The sequence below is a fragment of the Larimichthys crocea genome, chromosome XV (assembly GCF_000972845.2).
Source record: "Larimichthys crocea isolate SSNF chromosome XV, L_crocea_2.0, whole genome shotgun sequence".
NCBI lineage: Eukaryota > Metazoa > Chordata > Actinopteri > Sciaenidae > Larimichthys > Larimichthys crocea.
This window is the reverse complement of record NC_040025.1, coordinates 20,304,270-20,323,866: the sequence shown is the minus strand read 5'-3', so window position 1 is coordinate 20,323,866 and position 19,597 is coordinate 20,304,270. Positions and strand designations below refer to the sequence as shown.

The following is a 19,597-nucleotide window of genomic DNA, read 5'->3' as shown; positions in this document are numbered from 1 at the left end:
CTTAACATTTCAAAAAAGCATTTGTGAATATCTGAGATATGCTCTATGTCAGATATACAGTATGTGCACACTGACTGTCATATTGTGTGTGGGATGACATTAAGCGCAAACAATGAGAAAAAACTATTTAATTTTATAATTTATACAGATTCCCATCTTTTTAGTAGCAATTAAAAAAATACATGAACATAACTCAAACAGTCATAACAATATCACATTATGCTATAAATAAATGGTCAAGTTGTTGGTATCATAATAATTTAGAAACTAAACAGGTCATTCTCTCACTCAGTCACACACACACACAACAACAGACATTATTAACATCCCTGAGCAATATGAACTGAATTATCAGCATTGATTACATTATGAGATTTGGTCATACAAGAATCTAGAAGTTTTTAATCGTCTGCTTTATTCACAGTGATTTTTAAGGTGAGGAGGTCAGGTTCTTGTCACTTTGAGTCGAGCTCTGGCTGGTGTCACCACAGTACACCACCCTGCTCTCCAGTCGTGAACGCTCAGCTTCAAACACCAACAAATGGCTCAGCAGAGTCTCCTCAGGACCCGAGCGGATCAGGGATGGATCATTGTTCTACACTCACAAAAACACAAACACACACTAAATCAACCATCACAGTCAGTGTTTCAAAATCGAATCAATTTAGTGTCAGTGCCTCCTATAGGTCCAAACATGGAAATACAGTGAATATTCTACAGGAAACTATACATGGACAAAATGAAAAGTATTTGTAAGCACTTACCGCCACAGCAGAAACAAAGGCATCCATAAGGTGGTAGTCTGCTCCACCATGTCCACTCATGCCAAAGCACTTGGGGGTATTATTGTTTGCTGTGTGTTTTGTAGATCTCTGGGTCAGAAAGTCAAACACACGTACCTCATGGCCATTATATGACAGCTCCCCCTGTGAAGACATAGTTCAGTATATATATTAGCCGATAGCTATATGAAAGAGGCCGCACATAATACTGCAGTGTACACTTGCCCATAATTTTTGATCATAACGTGATTCTTTTCTTTAAAGTAATTTTTAAAGATTTTTACTTTTTTTTTTCTTACCTTGCTGCCATAGATGGTTGTTTTTCGCTTGCAAATCTCCTCAGTGAATGCCACCATGGAAAAGGCTGCCGTCAAACCCCCTTCAAACTCCATGTTAACAACCTGAGCAAACAGATCAGATAAACAGGACATAAGAGTTGTGTTGCTAAATGTAAATAATTACCATTGAAGACAATTTGAAAATGGCATAAATCTTCTCAAAGTAAAAAAAAAAAAAAAGAGAAATGTTACTTAAGAAAATGACATGAATTCTGATAGAGGCAGTACGAGCAGTGAACAGCAGACACATACAACAAGGAAATGCAGCCTGTGATGCCACACAGTATGTTGACCTTATGTTGGATACTGGTGCATGCCTGATGGGCATGATGATGACGTTTTATTTAGGCAGAAAGGAAACTTCATAGGTAAGAGAGATACCATAGAGACTGACAGCCAGTCTTGAGTGTGTTATAAAGCCAGTGTTGTCTTACCTGGTTACTGCAGACATCATTGTCACACTCATAGACACAGCGGCCATATGGTCCAGTCCTCAGCGCATCAGTTACTGACTCGATGTCTGGGAACGAGCTTGGACATATGACTGACACAGGCCACCCGGTGTGACCCTAGCACACGTAAAGAGAAATTACGTTCACAGATGGTAAAATAAAGAAGAAAACTGGTGAAAACCACATGTTGAAATATCCACCTGTTTCACTCTATCCAGGTAGATTTTGCTTGCTGAGTACGGACAGTGTTTTTCTATTGAACAATCCAGGCAGCGATTTCCAGCACCTGTTGGCTGACAATTTCACATTTTATATTTATAATTGGTATCAGGATTTATCATGTCAGCATTGGCACAGATATGACACAAAAACACGTTGAAAAGGATTTAAGTGCTATCATAATGTGCTGTATAAATGATTCTTCTGTAAAGCGACAGAACAAAATACAAATATTTGTTTATATCTGCAGTGGCTACTGGTTTCCTTTGTGATAGTGAGGATTATGTATTATGCTACATACCTTGTTTTCTTTTGTGAAGTGGCTGACAGATCCAAATGATGACACTTTCACACATCTGCCAAGGACAAACAACAATGTAAATGATTAATCTTGGGAAAAACAACATATAGAAAACAACCTAGCCTGAAACAAAACACCGGGCTGAGGGGTCTAGTTTCTTCTAGCATCATTTGGATAGAGGCATTTGACAGATTGATGCACCCAAATCAACCAGCTGACCAACCAACTTATTTATTTTAGCACTGCATCTTGCTTCTTAACATTAAACAAGCTCAGAGTTGATCATTGACTGCTGTCTGTTGGTTTACCTGCGTGCCCCAGCCCAGTGATGCATTAGGTCGATGTCATGGCATGACTTAGCTAAAAGGGCAAAAGAGCTCTCTGCTTCATTCCTCCAGTTTCCCCGAACAAATGAGTGAGCAAAGTGGTAAAACCCAACCTGGAACATGAGGTCAACAGGACTAATCATTAACAGTTAGCAGTTATGCCTGCATTAAAAAAAACATACTGTTTAATGAATGGGTTTCATTCGGCACACTGATGTGAAGTATTATTTTCTCCCTAATTTATTCTATTTGAATTCTTACTGGCTCGAGATGCTGAATGTGGATCACATCCCCAATGACTCCAGCATCTATCAGCTCCTGGAAAAAGATCAATTACATTTGTTTAATTAAAAAAAAATATTTCAATGTTGTAATTAAAACTACTAAAATGGCCTTATCACTCCTTATTAATATCTTATTGAAATCAATTACAGGTAAACGTGTCAAAACAAACATCTTTAAACCCCAAACTGTCAGAAACTATCAAATATTTTCATATATAGAAGGCAGGACACAAGATTTTCACCTTTATCTTGTGGATGACGGGATCATAGCGGAGGACGTGACCCACTGATAGCATCACACCACTCTGAATGCAAGCTTCCACAATCGCCACGCAGTCTTCAGGAGTTGTCTAAAGTCGTGAAAACACATTAATGTGCAAGGAAGGCATGAGTGTCACACAGAGAAACAGAGAGAGAGAAACTGGCACTTCAGATTAAAATAGTATTTTTTCTGACATGTGCAATGTGTTTGAAATAAACAAAATAGTTATACTGTGATAAAAATAAATATATATATAGTGTGATGTGTTTTTAAAAAAAATGTTTAATCAAAGTACAGATTTACAAATCTAACATGCAAAAATGTTGTTGTAAAATCAATCTGGAGGACACCCATGTCAATATTAAAGTCATGCTCAGTGTTGAGAGGGTTAATATTTATTTACACAACACTCACTGCCATTGGTTTCTCCAGCAGAACATGATAGCCTTTCTTTGCAAAAGCCACCGCGGGTTCCTGTGCAACACAAACCAGTTTAATAGACCAATAATGATGGTGTGTACACAGAAAACAATAAAAAATAAGTGTCACACATTGATACTACATATAAGAAAGCACAGATATTGTATGTTTACCTTATGAAGGCGGTCTGGTGTACAAATTAACACAGCGTCTGCAAACTTCTCTCTTTCAACTATACTGTGCCAGTCTAGATTGAAAAAAAAAACAGTAATTTAGTATGGAGCAAATCGATATAAACAGTTAAATGCACTTTTTCTTCTTTCATGCTCACCTTCAAATATGTTTTCATCTACAATTTTGTGTTGCTGCTGAAGTTTAGTACGAGCAAATTTCCTTGGATCAGCTACTGCAACGACCTGAAAGGGAGAAGTTGAGTAAATGAAGTGGACTATTATTAGATATAACAACTCAATACATGGCCAGTCGTGGAAATAGAAACTAAACAGCTAAACTAACAAAATAGCTAAACACAACTATTTAATTCACTGCCCTTTTTTAAACTTATATTGTCACAGAAAACATGGATTTGAGGATGAGCTTGTACTCTGACATAAACCTTTCTATTATCCTTTACATGGTGCTTTTATGGGTGTCTTGTCAATGATCTCAAAAGAGATATTATGGTGCCACAATATATCCTTATCAACACAGTTAATTAATAACACAATCCACAAAAATGAGTCTTCAGACCTCCACACGTTCAGGATGGACGTTTGCATACTGGGAGTAAATCTCTCCTCGACAGCCAGCTCCCACCACGATGACATGTACACGATGAGCCATTATAGGACTTGAACCCTGTGAACTTTGACACAAACCTGAGATGTAAACGCACCTTAAACAATGCCCCGGAGGAGGCTGAGTAAGTGTTTAGTTGTCAGTTCATAACACGGCTATTAATCTCAGTACCTGTTTTGTCCCATGCAGCTGTCAAGTCCGTCTGTCTCGCTTCCGCGTCGGTCCAATGTTGTGTTCAATGTTCTCCAGACACGACTGCAAACCAGTGCTGCAAACCCATCTGATGAGCTTAAGACTACAACACGAGTGATTCACTTCTTCGAACAAAAGAGCGAGCCGCAAAGCACGCGACGCCCTCTACAGCGCACGAGAGACTCTACTGACGCATTCACTGCTGCTCGTAAACTTTTCCTTGTTTGAAAATAGGAACTATCAGTAATCCAGGTAATAAATGTGTAAGTACCAGGCAGGTGGATTTGCGTTTTAGATACTTAAACATTCACTTAATCATTTCTTTAGACTGGTGAAGAGTTGTGTACATTCAAACCTGTTTGGGTTAAGGACACGCTGTTGCCATATGAGGGTCGTTGAGGTCACATGTAGGTCATTGTATTCGTATAACAATGGATAAAGTGATATCAGCTGAAGCGTGATGGAGAGACATCATCTACTCAACAAGGCGCTTTAGTCATTTGGTTGACGAGCATGCCAGCCCAGTGAATCATCATTTAACGCTACACACAGTGCTATTTACAACAGCACCTGAAGGCAACATTTTAGTTGCCTATTTCTATTGCAATTAGCAGCTAAAGCGTAAAACACGGTTTAGTAGCGCTACTACATATGTAAACAGTTGTCTGCCTACTCCTACTACTACTACTACTACTACTACTACTACTACTACTACTACTGCTGCTGCTACAAACCAACAAACAAATATAGATAAACGAAGTTAGACATTCAAACGTATCTTTCGAGAGTCTTCGGAAATCTTCGGCTACTTCCGCTGGTCCATACAGCTCGGTCACATGACGCGATTAGCGCCGCAGCGTGAGCTCAGCTTTCCGCTGCACAGTAGCGGCAAACATTTCTGATGCTAACGAGCGCCTGACTCTGTGCTTTTTTTTTTTTTTCCCCACCGTCCGAGTTACAAAAGTAGCTTTACTTCACAACACAGTGTTTTGTAGAAACTTATCGTATAGCTAAGTAGCATAGAGTCGCGCTTTTTGGGGCATATTTGGACATTTCTCGGTGTTAGCTGGCTAAGGTTAGCGCGTTAGCTATCGTTAGCAACATGAATATTGACAATGTTAACCAGTCTGTAACAACCGGAGTGTCATCAACGACGTCCTCAACTTCGAGCAATTGTATCGCGAATGATAATACAACAACCAACGTCAGCAGCATCCCTTCGGTCACGAGTAATGGTAATGTTATTTGACTCATGGGGCTAATGTTGTCTGTCCCATGTTTTGATGCTCAACTCTTACTTCGAGGCAGAACAGCTCACCTTTTCTGCTGAAGATGGGTGATTTGTTTGCCTGTCACAACATATATGCGAGTACTTTATGAATTGTTCACGCACCGTCATGTGTGGAACTGATATTTTGTGTAACACCTGTTGGCAAGAGGAATTTGGACTTTGCACAACCTTAGTTTGGGCAATAGTATAAAACACCTCGTTTTTTTGTGTGAAATGCAGATAGGTATACATTTTCTGTTTCTTTCTTTCTAAATGAAGTCACCCTAAACATCTGTATTACAGCTTCAGCCTCAGCGGCCATGGTGACACCATCAGCAGACACATCTGTCTCCAACGGCGTCTATGTTCCTGGAAGCATCACCAATGGAGATGTAAAGCCTGCCGTCTCCACCACACCCTTGGCAGATTTTCTCATGCAGCTGGAAGACTACACTCCCACAGTGAGTCATGTTTTGTCAGTTAGATTACTATATGCAGTATTTACAGGTACCCTAAGCTGGCATGTGTGCCTAATCTGATATAAAAATCCTGGAAAAAAACAACAACATTGCCACAAAGTAGTCCTGCTGAATAATTTGCCTTGGTACAAACAATAAAATATTATTCCCCCTCATACGCTTGATGAGTCGACGAATCATTGTTCTCTTAGACATTGCTATTGGTTTCCTTTAGTGGTCAGAGGCTGTACCAGTGTTCTTGCTACAGTTCATAGCAGACATACAGTAATAATGTTCTTCACAAACAAAAAGCGTCAATAGCAGTAAAATTGGGCTGCAGTTGAAAATTAGCCAAGATGTCTAAACTGACACATTTACAGAAATGTCTATAAATGTGCACTATTCGAGAAGCTTTAAACCATATTTATAAATAAATGTAGGTTTTAATCATAAGCTGAATTCTGCTCTTTCCTTCTTTCTTTTTTTCTTTCTTTCTCTCTCTCAGATTCCTGATGCAGTTACAGGCTACTACCTCAACCGGGCTGGCTTTGAGGCCTCTGATCCGAGAATGTAAGTTCTAACTCTATGAATTATAGGCTACCCTCAATATATGAGCGGGTCTGTCTGATACTCCATGAAACCAATCAACATAAATCAGAGTGCTGTTAATGGTTTTATTATTTATTAAAACGTTAGTGGCATAACCACCATTTCACAGGGCAGGCACGAACAGAGTGCTGAGTGGTTGCAGGTGGACTGTTTTTTTTTTTTTTTTTTTTTTAAATAGGTCAGTAAGAGGCACATTGTTAAGCCCTTTAATTAAAAGCATTATATAAATATGGTTAATTTACCAGACTATTTAGTTTGTCTTAAAATTACTTGTAGGAGGAGGGTAATATTTATATTATATATTGTATTTGACATGGTGAGATAAAGTCAACCTATCAGTAATTTAGTTATTAAACAAATCATCATTACCACACCTGAAACCATTTCTGTATGTGTCCTTCTGCTTATAATAATTTGGGGGTGAAAAGGTATGCTTGATGCGGTAAAATAGTGGATAATACATTTTTTAAATTACTGGCAGAGTTTGAATTTAGATAAGCAATTTTCAGTCAGTTAATACTCATAAGATTATGTAGTTTACTGAGTGTAAATGATAATGTACACTGAAAAATTGTCTGCCTGACTTCTACTAACGGGTTTAATTCATTTTTTCATTTTTTTAAAAGTCCCAAAGCTGTATACACTACTTATTTTCTATACAGATGCAGCAATGATTTTCTTTTTCTTTTCTTTAGAATCCGCCTGATCTCCCTTGCTTCTCAGAAGTTTATCTCAGACATTGCCAATGATGCTCTGCAGTACTGTAAAATGAAGGGCACTGCCTCAGGAAGCTCAAGGAGTAAGACAAAGGTCAGTGTCGCTCTGATATTTAACATGTGCTTTAAATCCTGTGTAGGTTCCCGGTCGTCCAGGTCATCTTCCTTCAAAAAAGGTTAAGTCCGGGGCAACTGGACTTGTCGCAGTTCCAGTTGCCTCAGACGTAACCTTTTTTTAAAGATGTGCTTTAAATGTAATGAATGTAGTGATTTTTCTGATTGTTTTCTATCTGAAAATGTATGACTTTTTTTCCCCTCTCTGTTCTCTTTACATAGGATAAGAAGTACACTCTAACTATGGAGGACCTGACCCCTGCCCTTACAGAATATGGCATCAATGTCAAGAAACCATATTACTTTACATAGAATTGTCTTTTCTTTAAGGCTTGTTGCTTTTGCGAGTTTTATCTCCCTGCTGACCCACTAGAGTCTGTTGACACCTTTATTGCTAAATGTTTTTTGTTTTTGTTTTTTTTTGATCATGGTGCTTTAGTACAGCTTTGACAAATCTTTGTAGTCTCTTTGACATTTGTTATATTTTGTGGAGCCACCTTTGCATTCTGTTTAAATTGTAAATTACGTTTTATTGTGAAAATAAAACCCTTACCAAAATTTTTTTTTGTCTGTGAGATGTTGCATCTGGGTTGAGTCCAGAGCTGCCTCCTCTACAGTGTGCAGTGTGGGGAAAGACTCATACATTGTCTATAAATAAAAATGCTATATTCACAATATATAATTATGTATACACAGAATATACAAAGCCTGTAAACAATGGTTACTTATTAGCAAGGATTATTGGAACTTTGGAAAGTAAAAGACCATAAGCCACATTATCATTGCTTTACAACTGTACAGCCTTTGTGTTGAGTTTATGGACAGCTGTATGTAAAAAAAAAACTCTTTTTATAACTTTAGTGCAACAGCAGAAGTACTCACGAGGCTACGAATTTATATCAGGAAATGTTTTTTCTGTTGTCTCACATGTTAACGATAAAAACCACCAGGCGGCACCCTTGTGGATGTCTCTAACATAGTCTCTAAACCTTTACGGCCGCGCTTTCTCCCGCTCGGCATTATTTGTCTCCAACCGCGATCCATAACATGTCTCTCCCGAGCCACCGTAGGTCCTAACAGCGCACACGCTGGACATTCAAACTATTCTCGTGTCACAGCTCAGAACTGTCTTATTTATTTAGTCTTAAAAGAGGAGTGAAGTGCCACAATGTCTGTCCAGTCATCAAATCCCAACAACCCCATCGTCTTCTTCGACATAACGATCGGAGGGCAGGTGAGTAGAGAAACGTAAACTTTACGTCCCCACGTCTCTCAGCAAAGTCGCCATAAAAAAAATCATGTCCTGGTTGTGAAATTGTGATTCATTGAAGCACGTCGGGGCTTTTTAAACAGCGTTCTTTGAACACAGACACGTCTGATGGACATAACAATGAACAACATGCAGATTAAATCCTCTTCTGTTAGCGGAAATTTCGGCAGGAGTGGTAAAATGGCGGCCTCTGTGTTATGGTTCATGTGGCCCGAGCCGACAGTTTATTAATATTTATATAGTATTATAGTATTGGTATTGGTAATGAACAGGGCTTTCTGTCAGCTCAGGTTTATTTGATGTACCGCGCTGATTTGGCTTTAGAGTGAATATCGTAATATAATATAATATAATATAATATAATATAATATAATATAATATGACGTAGCAGGTATAGTAAATACAAAGTTTATTGTAATACAAATATAGAATTTGTATTACAAGCATTGTTTTTCACTTACAGTGTAGTTATATTACACCACACTGGACGTACCTTTCTGTGAGCAGTACATTTAGTGTCTAATGCTCTGAATCTCACCCATTCATTTTAACTGACTAACTTTACAGCTCTGTAATCATATTTAACTCGTTCCTGTGTTCAACCTTAGGAAGATTTAATTCAACATTCTTAGAGTTGCATATCATGTCCATTTGTCTTCTGGTTGTGTTCCTGTGTAAGCAACAGCCTTGACATAAATCATTTTATTTGTCTCCGTTCACAACACTGACACAAGCTCCTAAACTTGTTTTATAGCATGTTTCAGTGCATGTAATGAATGTAATAAGGCCAGAAGTGTGGAATGTATAGTAAAACTATTTCAAACAATGTGAACAGAGTTTATATTTGTCTGTTATTAGTAGAATAATTAACTTAGGCAGTATACAGCGTGCTTCACAATACCTGGATCCCTCAAATGTTCCACATCTATCAGACGTTTTATGCATCAAATTTGAAATCCCATTAAAACTTCCAAAAGAATCTTCAAATTGACTTTAAAATGCTTGTTTAGTTTTTGGACACACAATACCACTTCCAACTTTAAGAAAATGTCAGCCCTTCAGAGATTTTGGTGTCCGTGTGTATGGGGTAGAATGCTGCAAACGATGCATGCTATATATACAATTTCTGCCACATTCTGTAAATGGAGTCCAAGGAAACACAAGAAAAACAAAGAAATGACAATTGGGCCACTTTAAATGTTCATTTATTTATTTTTTTCTAGTAAAATATGTAAAAAAAAAATCTTCACAAACATACTTTGGTTTTCATAGCACTCAAAGCATATAAAATATTTTGCACCTGAATTAAACAAATTATTATTCACCGATAATGTCTCTTTCGGGAAAAAAAAAAAAAGAAGAAAAAAGTAATATATTGGCTTTCCCATTATTGACCCATAAGTTAGCAGGCCCGATATATATCATGTATCTTTCTGTAACAAGCCTCCCAGACAAAGACGAGTATACTTATAGAACCTTAGTAATACATTTAGCTTGTGTGCTTCTTTAGGACTCCTCAGATGTGGTCTGAAGTTGATTGGCAGTACTGGTAACATTAGTAAACAACTGTTATCAGATTTGGATTCAGATCAACCACCTTCTTTCACCTGAGCCCATGGCACGTTAGAACCAGAGAGAAAATAGCACAGACAGAAACTTGTGATTGTAAAAATGATACAACAACTTATAGGAAATACATTTTCATTGCCTTTTAATACAGGCAACAGCTAAATCCAAGTTATTAAACAGACTGTAGTAAAAGTAGCCTAATACAATACATAATGATTTCAGTAAATATTTGCACAATCTTATCTTTATGACAGTGAAAAACTTCTTCAGAACTCTGCATGAATTACATTTGGAAGTCCATTTACAGTCTCTTGGCAACTGGCTCAGAAACCAGTTGTGCCAATGGAGATGTAAAATACACCGCTGTGCGCAGACTTTTTAAGTCAGTCCCAATCAAACACGGCATCCAAGCAGGTCTTTCTTCACTTTCTCGCACTACACATAGAAGACAGGGGTCCTCTTCTCTTCTGGTGGGTTCAGCACAGTTTTCGGAAGTTGCCACTGTTGTGGTCCTTGGCTCAAATACCAGAATACATGCCATGAACACACGTTTTCTGGTAGATGGTTGTATGGCTCATGCGTGCTGCTCTTTGTCCAGAAAACTACACCCATCAGTAAACTGTTGGTGCATTCCACCCACAGGAGGTTAACAGTGATGTAGGCAGGTTCTCCAAAGCTGAATATTTCACAGATCACAGACGCGGCAAAGTAGGGCATCCAAAAGGCACTAAAGGCCAGCATTATACTGAACCACAGAGGTGGTCGCGGGTGTATGAGCCCCTCCAGATCCTTTTCATTACAGCTTTTTGTCTCTGTGCAGTTGGCTGAGATGATTGACATGTCCCTCCACTGGTTCTCTAGTTCTCCCCCCACTACAGATAACCTGTTAGCCTCCTTTAGCCACTGGGGAATACTTGGACAAAAAGGCAGCATAGTACAAATGAACACTGTTAAAAGCACCCAAATAAAGTAGAAAATCACTTTTGACTCCGATACTTTACACCCTAGAGCCATTATCTGCGTCATATATTCCAGTCCCCTTAGCTCAGTTTCAACAGAACCAAAGGCATAAATACCAGCAAGCATCCACCCCAGCAGTGTCAAGACTGCGTTTGTAAGGTATTTGCAGACAGTGCTCTGGTTGCAGAGGTAGGTGTCTTTTAAGTAGTAGTCCATTAAACCCAGGATCATCATGGGCAGAGGCAGTGCTGCATACATCGCCGAGACATTAGCCAAGATGAAGCAAAGTGACACAGGAGACCTCTCAACCCCAAGAAACCACACACATGTTATAGAAAACGGCAACAGTGCGTCAGCCAAAATGATGGACACGCTGCATGTGTTTAAAAAGGAAGTAGACAGCTTCCGGCAGCATAAGTAAAAGACCATCATGTCCATTCCCAACTTGGCAAGTGTCAGGAACAGATACTTCACAGTGTGGTCTGTATGACAGTCAGACGCCCCCACCTCCCACTGCTCTATGATGGCTATCATTTTGAGAGTACTGTCGGGTCCTGGAGACGCTGGTGACTCAACAAGCGTTAATGCTACTGCAGCAGTTCAGTCCAGTGCTATAGTAAAATGCTGTGGAAGAAAATAGCATTGGTTAGGACTGTACAAAGGATAGACTAAAATGAGTAGGCTAATTACAAGAAGTAGAAAAAAGCTTGTAGATGCATGAGTCAACAAAATTGAGCTGGCCATGCATAAAGTAAAGTTTCTAAACATCAAATCCCATTCAGAAAGACAGCTAACTTTTTTGCTTGGCAGACCAAATGTAACTATTACACTATACTATATCAGTGAGAGGTCTAATTAGAGATCTGGTGATATTGTTTTGTCAGAAAGCTTGGTTTAATTCTAAAGGTGTATGCACACAGCGTACCTTTCTGTCCAGGCTTGTTTAAGTCCAGTCCAGTTTTTTTTTTCTCAGTCATGAAACTTAGAGGCTATGCGTCCTTTCATCAAGACTCGTCGGTGACTGTTGTCAGATGGAGTAGTTTCCTTCCTCCACCTTCCTATTGTGAAGGCAAACAACTGCTGTGACACGCCTTATGTGTCGTATTTTTTTCAGCCCCCTCTATATGCCCAAGAGGTGTCTCTTCTGTCTATTTGCATGTCCTGTAACAGGTAACCGGGATGGAAACGCCCCACACTATATGACTGGCTTTGTTCACCTGTACCCTATCCCTATACAATTACAATATACTATAATCCCATATAACTACATCTAGGGTTGAATGTTATGGTGTCAAATCAACTTTAGTGCACATGACACCATATCTCATCTTCCTTACCTTTTTTTGTGTCTGTGTTCACATTATTCCAGCATCACAACAAAAGTATACATTCATCAAGACACTAGAGCCTTAGGAGACAACTTTTTCTTTACGTGTTAGATGCTGTCTTACCTTCAGCGGACGTCACCGTCTGCGGATAAAATGTTCTGTGGTTGTTTGTTCTGCGTTTCATTTTACTGCCCTGAGACTACATACTAACATACTGTATTGACTGCCTGTTTGCTGTGAGTCCTGTGTGTGTGTGTGTGTGTGTGTGTGTGTGCGTGGAGTGAAGGGAGAACTGTGCAGTGATGTCATGTAGACAAACCGCTCTTTACACGAGCACACACAGATTGTTTTTTTACACACAGATGCAGACACACAGACATTGTTGTAAAAGTCGACCACTTGCATACCCGTCTGGGTTGTGGGAGTCCTGGATGGACAGACGTCCACACTGCCAAACACACATCTGAACAGACATTGTGTTGATTGTGCTGTCTTCTCATTTCCATTTTTCTATTACGCATGCTTTGACCGCTAGGAAACGCTACCAGAACTGCGACAAAATTGTTTGCATTGTTGAGATTAAAGTCTACTTTTTCAGCAAAGTTAACAGTAATCAAAAGCTAATGTGACATTGTATTATTAAGGAGGTAAGTAGCTAAACTGCCAGTAGCTAAACTGCTTTTGCAGTGTTGAGTGCAACTGGTTTATCCAGGCCAAGAAATACCTGTTTGTCTTCACTGTAATTAGCTGTGCAATAGAGCTGAAAACCATTGTCTTCTTTGTCTTTTTTTTCGATACACATTTCTGTCTTTCTCTTTGTTTTGTGTAAAACTGACAAATTTTTCGCAATTCTTGTCAGGATATTGGACGGATGAAAATCGAGCTGTTTGCTGATACAGTTCCAAAAACCGCAGAGAATTTCCGGTAAGGAGGAAATCTGCGTCACAGATTGATTATTTTATCACATGTACCTTTTTTAAATAGATTTTTAATTTGTTCAGATATGACATACATCACATGTGTATACGTTGAATACATGAATTAGACTGTTGTTGAGTTTACAAATATGTTACTTACAGTTACATCCTCTCTTACAGGCAGTTCTGCACTGGAGAGTTCAGGTAAGGCTGTGAAGGGCTGAATTCTGTGATGGTGCACAAACACTTCTCCACCACCCTGCACAGTAAAATGGCCACACATTCATACATTGTTTTAATAGACACACAGGTAATCTGATTAGCTGACCGATTTTTGGTAGAGCGGTGCCCCATGTACTAAAGTCAAGTCCTTACTGCGGCATCCAGGGTTCCTCCCAGCTTGTTTTTTGTAACATGCAAATGAAAAAACAGTTTTAAAGTATGAAGAGAAACCTGATAAACACCAAAGGTTTCTGCTAGAGAAACTGAATTATTTGGCCATATATATGGATATTCCGGTCTCTTAAGGGTATTTACATGTGTGCATGTGTATGACAAAGAAAGTATCGCTGTGGGTGGAAAGGTAAGATCCAGCTGTGCCTCCTTGTACCTAAAATAAGAAATTAGAATTAAAGAGGGAATTAAAAATGTCACAACAGTATTCTTCCCTGTCATGCAACATTGAGAATTCTTTTGGGGGGCTAAAATGTATCAAATGTGTCTCAATTAGACTGTTTTTATGTATGTAGAGTAACCATGATTAAAAGAAAGAAGGAAAACCTCAATATAAGAGGTGATTCCAATGTTTAGCTGCAGTGTGTGTACAGTAAGAAAAGCCATCTCTATGCTCTTCTTTTACTGCGATGTAAATAGAAATGATCTAATGATAAATGATTATCATTTACTAATACTAAACAATCTATCTTCCATAAAGTTGACATGTTGACCTTAATTAAGTTAAACCAGTTTCTTTGTGAACAAACAACCTCACCTTGTGACAAAGTGGGCGTTGAGCTATACCCTGCTGAAAGAAGCACAAAGCAATAAAAGAAAAGAAGGCAACTGTCTTTACATCTACGTCTAAAGCCAAAGGAATCTTGTGCATCTGCGTCTGAGTCACTGAGGCTGATAATTACTCTGAATGTATGAACACGGTGTTCCCATGTGCAAAGATGAAAGGCTTTCCTGTCATACACACATTTTAAATAATGGTTGAACAAACAAGCCCACGTTGAGAGAAATGAGAGCTTGCAGTGCATCACAGTATGTTTGTCTCTACTACTAACTTCATTTTGTTCAAACTTCTGTCCTACAGGAAGGATGGAGTCCCTATCGGTTTCAAAGGTTGCACATTCCACAGGTACACAACACGATAGCATGATTTACACTCACATGATTTTTAATCATTTTAATTAGGTGGGAGCACATACCCTCCTACAGCTTTTAAGAGTTTTATTTAAAGTTCAATATGTAAGATGTTACTATATTACACAATTAATATGATGTGTCATCAGAGATGAAGGGAAGATGCTCTACTGAAATACAAGCTTCTTGACAAATTACTACAGTCAGTATATTTCTTATTTTGAAATTTGCCTTGACGGACTGGGTGTTCTGTTTGTGTTTCTGTGTGTTTTGATCCGGTCTGATACTGTAATCACGCGGCTCATGCCAAAGCTCCAGGTTGCCAGATATGAAACGTACTACAGCCATGGATGCAAATTAGTGGATCATCGGAGTGACGTTTAGAGCCCAAAAGGATCCAGAGTACCTGTTTTTATTTCACCTGATTTCCTCTGTAAATCAAAAAAATATCTCCACCATCATCGTCCATGTCTTTTTAATCTCATGGATCCTGTAAGATTGTGTTGTGAGAGAGATCCTGACCCACAGTTCATCGTGGAAAGTGACAAAGTAGACAGAGTAGTAGGTATGGAGGACTGGGCAGGTTGTTGACAGGTTGACTTTTTCACGTATACAGTTATCAATTATTTCCCTCATAAAGTTCCCAAAGACACTACCTACATCTTCTCTGAGAAGGAGGCTGCTTTCCTGGGGGAAGTGAGCCGTAGAGTCCGTTGGGAGGACTGACTGGGTCACTGTGACTATTAGCTTGAAATTTAAGACTCTCCAGTGTTTTGAATTTGGGCTGCAGTGTCCATTTTTAACCACTAGATATCAGTTTTCTGCCCAATCTTACATATTGTACCTTTTACCTGTTTTCCTCCCCTGTCAGTCCTGACACTCAGGCTGTTTCTGTCCCTGTTTTTTCTTATCATTTATAGTATTAGAAATAAAATTACTAAATAATAAAGTATGATTCTGAGCACAGAACTAAATTATTTAATTTATTTTCTGATTGTGTTGACCACTGAAATCCAGGGTAGCAATCTAATGTTGGCACATGCCATACCCCTAATCATTTGAAACTTCATCACTGAGATTATTTATTTCATTTTCAATTATTCATATGGACCATCTAATAACCTGGTTTAACAACAGGGGTCCTATAAATTAGTTTTATTGGGACTACAGTGTCTATGTACCCACCTTAATGTTTTAGAGAATGCTATCAAAGTTGATTTTAATGTAGCTTTTGGTAAAGTCAATACTTTTTATATTTATCAGCATGATACTCACTGAACAGCTTTTACCCTTAGCACTAATATACTTTCATTGTTTGTTGACAGGGTGATCAAAGACTTTATGATACAAGGAGGGGACTTTGTAAATGTGAGTACTTGAATGTCCTGTCTGTCTTGTTGGTGTTCCTTTTGCTCCTCTGGGGTTGGGTAAGGGTTACAGATAAAAAAAAACTACGTACAATTATATAAGGCTATAGGTAATGTATGATAGTTTTGAGCAGGAATAATGCTGCCAATGGTATGTATAGAATGTTGCTGTAGTAACTGATGCATCGTCCCTAAAGCACTTATGAAACTATGTATGTGTGTGTATGAGTGTAAACTGGTCTAACCATGTTTGACAAACTGCAGTTGAATTTTGAATCGAGCAAGGTGATACTTGAGTATTTCTCCTCCTGGTGGACATGTGGTGAACTACCAAACTAATGCGTGGCCTCCTCTTTCTTTGTGAGCATAGACATTACACGTGAACATATATATACACACACACACACACACACACACACACACACATATATATATAGTTGTATGTATGTACACGTGTAATGTTCTTTATTCAGAAAACCCTCATGTCACATCTACATATCAGGATCTGGTTATTATAGACACAGATTAAATGTTAAATATAAATATTTCAATATTTATCATCACAGTAACAGTGTTACACACATTAGTAGCTGTAAACACTCAGCATTAGAAAAATACATACGTTGGTTTGGTGCTTACATAAGGAGTAAACATTTATAATCATCACTTTAAAAGTTACATACGTTGTTTTTGGTGCCTGTTTGTTTCCCAGATATATTAGTGTGTGTGTGAATGGCTGTATAAGAGACATTAACTTAAAGAACTTTGTAGAAAGGCGCTTTATGAAGTTCAGTCCATTTCCTTGTATTAGTTTACCGGCAGATCTGCCCGATCCAATATGGCGGCGACGTCGATGTACGATTCAGTGCTCAATGCGGCGTCTATGTATATATGTCTATGTTTGTGGGGCCTATGATATGTACTTGTTTTTTGTCTCTTTGTGAAGGGTGATGGGACTGGTATCTGCAGCATCTACAGAGGTCCATTTGCAGACGAAAACTTCAAAATGAAGCATTCTGCACCTGGTCTCCTGTCCATGGTATGTACTGTATGTAGATCAGTGCTCGGATGTTGAATCAGGAAAAGATCTATTTACTTCATCCAAATCAGCACTGCAATCATTTTGTATATCTTCTGTTATATTGTTTAAAATAATAACTTCATTAAGATTTGATTAATCCATTCAAAGTGAAATGACCCTAACCTCTACAAACAATAGGTTTTGATTGATCCATTGAATTCAAATTGAATTAAGTCTAACAAATACAGACAAGCAGAAGTTTTAAAACTGCCATTCATTCTCAATAATGTGTGTCTTACCCAGGCAAACAGTGGTCCAGGGACAAATGGTTGTCAGTTTTTCATTACCTGCACTAAATGTGACTGGTTAGATGGGAAGCATGTTGTCTTTGGTGAGTCCAAACAGTCCACAATATTAATGACATTTGTATTTATTTAAAACTGTTTGTTTATGTGCCAGAGTTAAATAGTCGTTTTCACAACTGTTTCAGGTAAAGTCGTCGATGGTTTGCTGATCATGAGAAAAATTGAGGTAAAAAAAATAAAATAATCTTGTGATATTAATTTACATTAAATGATCGGTTTCAGTGGTTGTAGTCTCTTTTTTATGTAAGAAGTAATTAGACAATTGATTTTGAGCTTTAATCCCCAATGTTGGGTGTTTGTTTACGTGCCTGTTTTAAAGTTCAGTTTTCTGGTCTAAATTTGTGCTCCTTCCTCCCAACAGAATGTGCCCACGGGACCAAACAACAAGCCCAAGCTTCCCATCCTCATTGCACAGTGTGGAGAGATGTGATCCAGCTTGCTCACAACACCATGCGAGAACTACACAACTACACACCTCTGTATACATGAAGCAGTGTCTTGCAGTTACTCGATAGCCCTCAGCAAACATCAACCCACATATTTTTCCCTGTATGGATGCCTTTGCACTTTGAAGGACATTATAAAAGGTCAGCTGTGTACCATTTTGGCCATTTTTATACACCTGATTCCAAATGCTGCATCCAGACCCAAATAAGATGACATCTCAGATGGCTTTTGGTACTGACACGGTGAACACTTCATGTTCAACACTGTTGATGATGTTGTCCACATAGAGACAATTTGTGTGTCTTGTCATAAAAAGACATATAAGAAGAAAGAATTGGTTGGCTTGTAAAACTTTCTCATTTGTAATTCAGTCACATTGTGTATCATTTCTGATCAATAAATTGTTTTACATTTTTATAAACCTTTGGGGAAGATTGTTTGTTTAAAAACAGCTGTTAAAATGGCATTTTAATTAACTTTGTTTTTTTTTAAACAGTGTTGACTTATATTAGTGTCAGTACTTAGTTTAAATCTTATATGCTCAACCCTCAATAGTAAAAGTATATATGCTATTTAAAGTATGCATGTATAATTAGTTTTGACATTAAGGTCAATTTGAATTACTGTTTCCCAAAATATATGTATTCATTACAATATTAACAGTGTCTGTAGACCAACTATATGTGATTTTTACTTTTTAAAATTTTAACACTGCATCTATTACAATAAGAACACTGTGTACCCTGTGTAATATGCACTGTTTTGGTAGCAACTCCTTATATTTTCTGAACATGGGTGTTTCCCTCAGAGTCTTTATCTTAGAAAGAGATTACATTTTTTATGAGGAGTTGTGCATAGATGTATAGTTTGACCAAATGATTGTGGGTAATAATCTCAGCCCCATTGCCATGGAGCAAAGGAGGGAAGTGGTGCTCGAGTCCTCCAAGGCACACTCGGTGCCAAGCCATCCTCTGCTGAACTTATGGCTACCTCTTCTTATCCGAGCCATCCATACAAATCCAATCCACCAGACCCCCTCCCCCAACCACGCTCTCACTCTTCTGCCTTGGACCTCGTTCCCTTGGCACAAAAGAATCCTTTCAGATGGAGACTGTTCTTATGGAGGCAGGAAGAAGGGCTTTTTTTTTTTTTTTTTTTAAAGGGGAGGGGGGTCTCTTCGTGGGGAGGCTTTCTGGGGTCAATGCTAAAGCCCATCTGTGTGGGAGAACGGGGCTCGGCCATTAACAGCGAGCTCTTCTCACATCAGCCAGTGCTCATAAACAGTGCCAGTGGAGCATTAACATGACAATGGGCGGGGGGCTGTGGTGGGGCTGTCTCACACTCAGTCTGGGTCTGTCTGCTCTGTGGAAGTGGAGTTTCTGAATTCACTGAGGATGATAAAAGCATTTAATCAGTTTATTGTTTACAGGGTGATATGAGAAGAGAA

At 38.6% G+C, this 19,597-nt stretch overlaps 4 protein-coding genes across 4 annotated transcripts; 2 read left to right on the top strand and 2 right to left on the bottom strand.

The window, feature by feature from the left end:
• Positions 1 to 113: 113 nt before the first annotated feature.
• On the bottom strand, positions 114 to 5,082 carry zgc:154075 (putative oxidoreductase YteT). The gene is made up of 15 exons (XM_027288226.1): positions 4,730 to 5,082; positions 4,354 to 4,450; positions 4,135 to 4,249; positions 3,716 to 3,800; positions 3,558 to 3,631; positions 3,379 to 3,438; positions 2,945 to 3,052; positions 2,680 to 2,736; positions 2,401 to 2,531; positions 2,093 to 2,147; positions 1,773 to 1,865; positions 1,555 to 1,689; positions 1,082 to 1,183; positions 765 to 926; positions 114 to 595 (listed from the first exon to the last, which is right to left on the bottom strand). The coding sequence occupies exons 2-15, from the start codon at positions 4,365 to 4,367 to the stop codon at positions 431 to 433; spliced, it is 1,356 nt and encodes a 451-aa protein (XP_027144027.1). The 5' UTR covers positions 4,368 to 4,450; positions 4,730 to 5,082; the 3' UTR covers positions 114 to 430.
• Positions 5,083 to 5,311: 229 nt separating this feature from the next.
• Positions 5,312 to 8,101, top strand: taf10 (TAF10 RNA polymerase II, TATA box binding protein (TBP)-associated factor). Its single transcript, XM_027288227.1, has 5 exons — positions 5,312 to 5,609; positions 5,948 to 6,105; positions 6,608 to 6,672; positions 7,407 to 7,521; positions 7,764 to 8,101. Exons 1-5 carry the CDS (start codon positions 5,477 to 5,479, stop codon positions 7,851 to 7,853), a joined length of 561 nt encoding a protein of 186 aa, XP_027144028.1. The 5' UTR covers positions 5,312 to 5,476; the 3' UTR covers positions 7,854 to 8,101.
• A 413-nt stretch (positions 8,102 to 8,514) lies between these two features.
• ppih (peptidylprolyl isomerase H (cyclophilin H)) lies at positions 8,515 to 18,571 on the top strand. The gene is made up of 9 exons (XM_010740268.3): positions 8,515 to 8,775; positions 13,528 to 13,592; positions 13,766 to 13,789; positions 14,901 to 14,945; positions 16,276 to 16,318; positions 17,264 to 17,356; positions 17,642 to 17,729; positions 17,829 to 17,869; positions 18,065 to 18,571. Exons 1-9 carry the CDS (start codon positions 8,710 to 8,712, stop codon positions 18,131 to 18,133), a joined length of 534 nt encoding a protein of 177 aa, XP_010738570.1. The 5' UTR covers positions 8,515 to 8,709; the 3' UTR covers positions 18,134 to 18,571.
• On the bottom strand, positions 8,788 to 13,520 carry LOC109137948 (probable G-protein coupled receptor 160). Its single transcript, XM_019256755.2, has 2 exons — positions 12,266 to 13,520; positions 8,788 to 11,964 (listed from the first exon to the last, which is right to left on the bottom strand). Exon 2 carries the CDS (start codon positions 11,872 to 11,874, stop codon positions 10,816 to 10,818), a length of 1,059 nt encoding a protein of 352 aa, XP_019112300.1. The 5' UTR covers positions 11,875 to 11,964; positions 12,266 to 13,520; the 3' UTR covers positions 8,788 to 10,815.
• Positions 18,572 to 19,597: the final 1,026 nt, after the last annotated feature.

Bases quoted from the DNA above. Each gene is read 5' to 3' on its own strand.
- ppih (XM_010740268.3), top strand. From the start codon at position 8,710: ATGTCTGTCCAGTCATCAAATCCCAACAACCCCATCGTCTTCTTCGAC. The intron at 13,790-14,900 runs GTAAGGCTGTGA...TCTGTCCTACAG, and splicing joins TTCTGCACTGGAGAGTTCAG to GAAGGATGGAGTCCCTATCG. The intron at 14,946-16,275 runs GTACACAACACG...GTTTGTTGACAG, and splicing joins AAAGGTTGCACATTCCACAG to GGTGATCAAAGACTTTATGA.
- taf10 (XM_027288227.1), top strand. From the start codon at position 5,477: ATGAATATTGACAATGTTAACCAGTCTGTAACAACCGGAGTGTCATCA. The intron at 5,610-5,947 runs GTAATGTTATTT...TCTGTATTACAG, and splicing joins CCCTTCGGTCACGAGTAATG to CTTCAGCCTCAGCGGCCATG. The intron at 6,106-6,607 runs GTGAGTCATGTT...TCTCTCTCTCAG, and splicing joins TGGAAGACTACACTCCCACA to ATTCCTGATGCAGTTACAGG.
- zgc:154075 (XM_027288226.1), bottom strand. The intron at 2,532-2,679 runs GTAAGAATTCAA...CTCATGTTCCAG, and splicing joins ACATTCAGCATCTCGAGCCA to GTTGGGTTTTACCACTTTGC. The intron at 1,184-1,554 runs GTAAGACAACAC...CTGTTTGCTCAG, and splicing joins ATGATGTCTGCAGTAACCAG to GTTGTTAACATGGAGTTTGA.
- LOC109137948 (XM_019256755.2), bottom strand. From the start codon at position 11,874: ATGATAGCCATCATAGAGCAGTGGGAGGTGGGGGCGTCTGACTGTCAT.